The sequence below is a fragment of the Olea europaea genome, chromosome 7, assembly GCF_002742605.1.
Source record: "Olea europaea var. sylvestris chromosome 7, O_europaea_v1, whole genome shotgun sequence".
NCBI lineage: Eukaryota > Viridiplantae > Streptophyta > Magnoliopsida > Lamiales > Oleaceae > Olea > Olea europaea.
The window spans coordinates 8,358,153-8,366,511 of NC_036243.1; the positions used below are offsets into that span (position 1 = coordinate 8,358,153).

The following is an 8,359-nucleotide window of genomic DNA, read 5'->3' on the forward strand; positions in this document are numbered from 1 at the left end:
TTCGTCACCATAGCTTCACCTCAGGAGTTTTGACACTAAAAGTGTGTTTGATTGACATGGAAAATATCACCTAGAAAAGAAAATGTTTTCCATCTTTTGTGGAAAATAAAAATCACCTCTATCTAAGGAAAATATTTTCCTTAAAAACATGGAAAATTAGTCATATTTTCAAAAGTTGGAAAATGTTTTCTATGGAAAAAAAATAGCAATCAAACAGTCCAAGTAGGAATTTGGGTGGAAAATCGATATTTTTCATGGAAAATAAATGTAATCAAACACACCGTAAATGATCGTTTGTGATTGTGTTTTGTCAAAATCTCATACGTTGCATTGTCCTCATAATAATCTAGACTCTCTCCTTTTTCTTCTTCTTTTTTCTCCTTTTTTTTTTTTTAGCTCAGTAGACTGGGCATGCCGGCTATCACAAAAATATTTTACAAGGTTCAGAAAAAGAGAAGTCAGGTCAAGTAACCTTGTCACTTGGGCTACTAGCACTTAGTTTAGCTTTGCATCACAGTCACTTGAGTGGCTAGAATGTGAATGGATGCAATCAGAAAATTAATGCAAACCACTTGCACGAGTAGATTCCTAAGATGTGCAATAGTTCTCCATGGAACTTAGGGTTCATTGATAGAATAGAGGCCAATAGTTGTCAATTTTGCATGAGCGGGGCAAGGAAAAAGGATGTAAGTAGGCCTTTGACATGGTCGACCAACGTTATACTAGTATTATTTAATTTTTTACGTGATGTTACAAATTAAATAGTAGTTCGACTTGTCACTAGCTTTGAGCTTTTTGTTTAGTAGAGCAAGTGCATTTCGAATATGTAAATAAATTGTGAGAATGAAAGAAAGCATGACCGTCTAAAATCATTAACAATTTATGAGTTTAGCGTTGGTCCACCTAGACACACAAAATATTATTATTTAAAAATAAATAAATAAAATAATCTAAACATGATAGTACTTAATTTTAACTTAAAATTGATCTATTAATTTATTGATTAGATTTACGGGAAATTAAAAAAAAAAAAAAAAGAAAGAAAGTCATTTGTGGGCTAAATTAAAAAGTAATGAGTTGTTGTGGATGTTCCATTTGGCGATACAACATGCACATGGATTACAGTACATTTTGAGACGAATAAAGAATAATGATGACACTTCGGTATTTGCCTGCTTTTTGAAGCATCCACTTTGATATTTGTTCCATATGTCAAATGCCTGTAAAGGGCATAATTAAAAACTAAAGTTTGATTATTCGTCAAGCTTCTAACACCAGTCACAGGATTAATTGGCTTATTAGAAGGAAAGTTCAAATTTTAGATCGGATAAATGTCGATTTGAAAAATCAAAATTCATTTTTTGCTTCTTTGATGTAACATTAAAATTGTACTGTCCGAGTTGTTCAGTTATAAAGAATTGTGCTTACCTCTTCGCAATATTATCTTCGTCACCCACTTTACATTTGAGTTTTTTCTACTTGTATCTTTTTTTTATTGGTCTTCATTATTCTTTCTTTCTTGGACATGTTTCATTCTTCTTTGGGATTGGATCTGGAAAGCATGAATGGAAACTGGAAAAAGTTACAAATAATAATAATAAGAATGTTTAGTAGTGTGAAGTAAGCTTGACTTGGCATTAGGAATAAAGATGGTGGTTATATCAAGAAATCTTCAGTTATTGTCTGAAAAGTAAAACATAAGAATTAATTACAATTTCCGAGGTGAATATTATTAATATTGCCCACACAATCATTGCACATGATTCCATGCTACGTGAAGTTGGATTTACATTAAATTTACCGCGGTTAATAATTTATAAGAAGCTTGCTCCAGATCCAGGCCTAGGGACAGGCTTAAAAATAGGAGGTTGAGGTGGGTGCACCTCAGCCCTTGATTTCCCTTGAATCAATTGAAATCAAGGGTCGAGGTGGGTGCCACCTCAATCCCTTGTTTTTAGGCCTGTTTTTTGGTCTGAATAAGGAGCATTTTTGAATTTATAAATTGTTATGTTCCTTGAATAAGGATTGCTGACGTGGAGAGGTGACAAGGTCGGACTTGGTATTGTACTAAAAAAAAATTATCTAATTATATATTGATACGTATTCACTCTATCATTGACTCTGTCGTTGAGTTTGTCACTATAGCAAGATTGATTTATAAATTTATAAAAGTAATATTCATGTTTAACTTGCAAGAAATCTTACTAGCTACATGATAATTGGTTGGGAAAGAATCTAGCCTATGTTTTGTCCTCATCTTATTAAAAACTCATTCTCTTAAAACTTATATTTAACCATACATTCGTCAAACAATCACTATTCTAAATCTAAAATATATTTTCTTACCAAAATGTGGCTAAAATAGAAATTAGATTTTTTGAGTTATGAGAAAAATTATAAATATGAAGCTTACTCCTTCTGTCCTATAAAAAATATGTTTGCTTTCTTTTTCGTCTATTCCAAATTATTGACTATTTTCCGTGTTGAGAATATAGTTAATCTTTTTATTCTCTAATATTTTCATATTTAATGTGCTTTGTTCTTATCAAATATGAACTATTCATATTTAAATTATTATTTAATGTTGGGGTATATTAGAAAAAAATTATATTTTCAACTACATTAATTACATTTTCTTAATCTGTATGAATATAGATACAAGGCTATCTTTGTGGGATGGAGAGAGTAAATATATGATAATTATTTTATTAGGACATTTGTTCAAAAGATAGTTAATTATCATCATGAAAAATTTTCGACGATAATTATTATAGATAGAAGTTTGATTTTTTAAACACCGCTGTGTTATAACACACATGGTTTGAGGGTGACTTATTTGAAAAATAAGCATTAAACATTACACGATTTTGTCTCATGTAATTTTAATATTCTCGAGACGAGACATGCACTGATGACAATGTCAATTACGTGTTAGATCTAGCATCAAAGCTAGTTGACATCCCTAATAAGACGAAAACATGGCTCACGAGTGTCTATACAAAGCAGTGTCATGGATGCATATAAGTCTGAGATCCACTAGAGATATACTGGATGAATCCTATCAAATGTGTAAATTATACCAATGTAATTTCAATTATGTCATGTAAATCTTATATTTCCAATAATGTAAGGTGGTTACTTAGGATTCAAAAATAATTTATATATATATATATAGCACTGGGGGTGTGATAGGATTTCAAAAGATGGATGCAATATGATTTTCTTTCATATCACATCTTGTAGTAAAAACTAAAAAAGTTTTGTTGTGTCATTTCGCTTTTTCTCTTGTAAAAGATGCTTTTAGTTTCTTATTTTATGTATTTATTCCTATCAAATTATTTTATACTTTATCATAATCTCTCACCTAAATTGAAATGGTTCTAAAAGATTGTGCGAAAGTATAGAGAGCAAGGTTATAAGAATAATGGAGAGATGAAATTTCTTCGAAGAAAGGCTTTGTTTGGATAGGGGAAAAAGGATTAATTCTTGTACTCAGTTACTTGTATATCAATCAATTTTGGAATAAAGTAGATTAATCAACTTTAAATAGAAAAAAGCTAATTTTTAAAAAGGTTGTTAAGTGCATCATTGCATGTTTGCTAAATGATTAAATAAAATCCAAATGTTATTACTTTTGAGTTTTGGGATTGTGTGGATAATAAGCGAGTTATAGATAAAAGTTTTGTTTGACTATTAGCTTATAAATTACAATCCATTTCCAAAGACATTTTATATAGTAGCTTACATTTGAAACTAAAACAATTTTAATAATAAGATTAGTTTTTACCAAGTTCATCGATAGAAGGCTTTTTCAGAACCTCGCCAAAAAATAATGTGTTTTGGAATTGTCAAAATAATTAGATCGGACCGACTAGTTCAACTGGAACAATCATTAATTGCTATGGTTAGAAGTCGAAAGTTGAAAAATTAGACCTCATCAAACCTAACAACTTACCAAACCTTCTACTCCAAAATTAATCACCTCAAACCAGAAATTTCATCCGATTTGACTTCTTAGCATTTACTTTTTTTAGGTCAATACTCGCATCGTCTTCTAAAATAATGGTTCTAGAATGTGATTTCACCGAATAGAAATGGACCCGCGAGGTGAAAATGGCAAATAAAGGGAGCAAAAAGATGAATATTTAGGTGTTAGAATGCCCATATTGATGTTGTGAAAGAGTGAGAATGAAGCATATGGAGTAGGGTAAGGGAACCACATTTCACGTGGAAAGATTCATTGGATTGCATTTGGTAAAACCAACCAACCAAAGAAATATTATCCCTATTATTATAGTTCATTCATTAAGATCTGGTAGATAGATAGGCGTATTCAAGGCTCTACTATGGTATCCTATGCACCATTTCAACAAATTATTTCATTTTTTTTTCTATGTCCAACCATGTGTTGTAAGAACGATAATGTGCCCATTAATTCGATTGATAAAAGTGAATTACCAAATTTCGTTTACACACTATTTGAAAATTTAGGTGTACAACATACAAACTCAATTTTCGCATACGAGAGAAATAGAGGTTGGTGAGGAATCAAAATATATAGTTTTGGTTAAAGTCGAGCATGAGGTAGCGTGAAATATGCCTTGAACATGCCATGATGAATATGTAGTTGGACCCTAAGCACACTAGCCATTTGTCACACTTGTGACAAATAGCTAAAGATTGAATCACATTTTTCACATACAAGGATAATTAATTGAAACGTGGATTAAAATTAATTCTTTTATTGTCCATAAGATAATCAATGAGTTTGTAGAAACTTATAGAATAAGAATTCAAATATGCACAAAATTTTAAAAATATTTTTTTGTCCCTTTCTTTAATTAAATTTGATTGGAATAACCAAGTTGTTATCTTTGGTTCTAGACTTACAATTTCTTTTCATAATTTCACCAAAAATAAAAAAAAAAAAAAAGGAAAAAGAAAAAAAGCTAAAATTTCGATTCGTGAAAGTTATAGTTCGTATTATCTATTATTTTTTACCAAGAAGAAGATAATACCTTCTATAACCTTATTTCTTTTTCAAGTTCGATTTTAGTTAAACCGGTAAGAATTTACACGTAATTTTGAAAAACGAAGTGAAGATGGTTCATAGCCCCATTTGGTGGGGATTAAAATTAGATTTTTAATAAATTTTGATAAAAAAAATTTAAAACGTGTGATTGAAAAGTTATGGTCCTGTAAAAGATATGGCTAATATTGGTAGATTGACTTTGATTTAGATTAAAATCAATACAAAAAAAAGGGACATAAAGCGCGTTGGCTGTGGTGGGTGTCCATTTAGTTATCACTTTTTGGCTTTTTGCCCGTTAACGTAAATTGTAAACTTCCACATGACAAATCCCAAAAGTGAAAACCATCAAATTAGTTGATAGAAAAAGGCTTTTACGCTTCCTTCACTGTCTTACCTATTCAGATTCTTTAATTTCTTATATTTAGGGTTCTGGGGTTAATTACATGTATTTACTGCAAATTATCACTTTCTAAAAATGTCAAAGAAAATTAGGAAAATTTGTATAAATGTTAGCATGATTTCTTGATCTCTTTATAGTCATTTAACTATAGTTTTGATATTTTATAAGTAGCATGAGTGAAATCATAAATTTAAAATTCCTCAACTTTGAACATTTGATTTGTAATTCTTGTTTTATCTATATTTTCTCATGTTTGATTTGTTGATAGGATATAGTACAAGTAATAAGATTTAACTCTTTTTTCTTAACACAATTCAAGAATAATTTGTATATTATTAAAGGTTTCCAATTTCCTAGGGAAGCAATCAAGCACTTGGAGCACTGTCAACATTAAAAGTGGCTTTGGAGTCGGGAATTAGGGCCTCGTTCCTTGTTTGTCAATCATTTTCCCACATTCTATCACAATATTTTTTCTATAGTACTCATTTTCAACCACACATTCTTCATTAAAATAATATTACACATAAATAAAAAACTTTTCATTCTTTTTTAGCAACACATTTCAACATCAATCACTATTTCATACTCTAATTTTTGAAATTAAAGGACCACAAACAGGCATGAGTGGTTGTGAAGCATGCTCGAAAGTATTTCAAGAGGAATAAGTCTACTTACACTTATTTTGTATATAATGAATTACACCCCATCATATGAAGGGGCCCGCATACGGCTCGCATACAATAAAATATATGCGAGCCCCTCCATGTGAGGTGGTGTAATCAATTATGTACACAAGAAGTGTACATGTACTTATCACTCTTCTTGTTTTATTTATTCGCTACTATATATTTTTGAACATTATTTAATTTAATCATGTCGATGAAGTGAGGTTTTGAAAGGTAGATTGGGTGTATAATCTTGAACCCAAGAAATGTTTTTAACACAAGAAAAAAAGGGAGGGAGCCACAAACTTTTGTTAACCAGGAAATGACTTACAAGAAAAGGCCAAATATTTGTGAGTTAACTTAAAAAAGTAGAGTGAGTTGCAGAAAAAATATGTAACAATTATGATATAGACATGTTACAAAGTGTCAGGATAAAGAAATATCAACCACCTTTCCCTCTATCAATTACCTTCCAATGCACGCCACCACCCCACCACACTTTCTCCTCATCCAGTTTTGTTACTAAGAGCATGTTTGGTGCAACTTAAAATCCAATTAAAATTAATTTTTTATTGTTATTTCACTACTTATTTTCGAATTCTTCTCTCACGAGAAGGACCCACTTTATCTCTAACGATTAAAAAATCAATTAACAAAATCTCTACTAAACAAGCACTAAGTAAAGAAAAAAATTGACAAAATTCTTAGAAAAAAATAGTTGGCAATTTTTTTTATTGATTTTGGATACAACAAACACAAAAATTACATCATATAAATGCTGTCAACGCAGCACCGTTATCATTTCTGTCAATAATTTCTTGTACCATGGAATTATTCTCTTCTCATCTTATACATTGAAGGTTGATTTCAATACTGGTCATTCAAGTTCGCTAAAAATTTCAAAATGGTCATTCAAGTATTTTTCTTACAGTAATGTTCACACGAGTTTCTACTTAGCCAAAACTAAACTAGAAAAACTTACTTGACACCATTAAATGCTGATATGGACACAAATTGCATTACCTAATACGCCGTATCAAATGTTTATAGTCTTATTTATGTATTACGCTTTTAGGTATGAATGTTTTATTTAATATGTTTGGCTGGTGTCACGTATTGGTTGACGCCATATGTATCCATGCTGGTATTTAAAGGTGACGTATAAGATTCTTGGTTAACGTTTCTAGTCTAATGATCATAAGTGTAATAATTAAAAGTAACAAACTACTGCAAGAAAAATACTTTAATAACCATTTTGAAAATTTTAACAAACTTGAATGACTATTGCTGAAAATAACCCATTCATGGAGTAAAACCCATTCCTTTTCCTCTTCTATATATTGAAGCAGATCTCACACCTTCTCGTCTTCCATTTCTTGTCCACAGCCTCTCTCCGCCCACGCCCACCAAGATACAATGTCTACAGATCTTGAATTCCGACAAGAATTGCTCGAAATCAGATTACCAGCTATAAAGATCAACTCTTCACAATCATCTGAAGATCAAAATTGCACGAATAAAACCCCAATCAATGATCAAGATTGCCACACACCGAAGTCTCCACAAAACATGATTCCCAAGATCCTCAGTTGCCCACCAGCCCCGAAAAAACCGACCCGGGTGCCCTCATGCAAGAGAAAATTATCAGAATTGCAGTTCTTCAATGTGGTTTCGAGAGAAGAGATTGAATCGTTCTTCAGAATTGCTGAGGCAAAAATCAACGGCGCCAAAAAGAGAAGATGCTTTGAGTAAATCAGAAAGAGAATTTAATTACACTGTGGAGTTTTATATATAGTTCGAACTGCAAGATCAGGTAGAGTTACATTTGTAATTACACGTTTGTTTTTAATTGTGAAAATTATGATTTTAAATTCATGAAAAGTTGTTCCCGAAATCAGACTAAATTTGGATCTGAATTATATATAGGGTACAGACATAGATTTGAGATGTATTTGTTTTTTCCTGCTTATGATTCATCTATTAAACTTGTTTATTTTCTTTTATATAAACCTAAATTTTAGCATCCTTTTTTCTCATATTGTCTAAAAACTGGATTGAAATGGTATGAAAGGTCATAGAAGGGAAATTTTAAGGGAATTTGGAGTTGTTTATTATTTATTTATTTATTTATTTACTTGTGAACGGAATTAGTTGTAAGTATTAATATTTTTTCTTAAGTTGGTATGAAGGTTGATCTGTATAATGTTTGACATTACTTTCTTTGAGTAACTGACACGGCTTTGGGATTGATAATTAAACAAA

General features: G+C 30.9%; 1 protein-coding gene across 1 annotated transcript; it reads left to right on the forward strand.

Annotated features, from left to right (window-relative positions):
- Positions 1-593: 593 nt before the first annotated feature.
- Positions 594-8,133, forward strand: LOC111397860. Its single transcript, XM_023024830.1, has 5 exons — positions 594-686; positions 5,701-5,712; positions 5,790-5,864; positions 6,958-7,013; positions 7,447-8,133. Exons 1-5 carry the CDS (start codon positions 594-596, stop codon positions 7,847-7,849), a joined length of 639 nt encoding a protein of 212 aa, XP_022880598.1. The 3' UTR covers positions 7,850-8,133.
- Positions 8,134-8,359: the final 226 nt, after the last annotated feature.

Bases quoted from the DNA above. Each gene is read 5' to 3' on its own strand.
- LOC111397860 (XM_023024830.1), top strand. From the start codon at position 594: ATGTGCAATAGTTCTCCATGGAACTTAGGGTTCATTGATAGAATAGAG. The intron at 5,865-6,957 runs GTTTGTCAATCA...TATACATTGAAG, and splicing joins GAATTAGGGCCTCGTTCCTT to GTTGATTTCAATACTGGTCA. The intron at 7,014-7,446 runs GTATTTTTCTTA...ATATTGAAGCAG, and splicing joins ATTTCAAAATGGTCATTCAA to ATCTCACACCTTCTCGTCTT.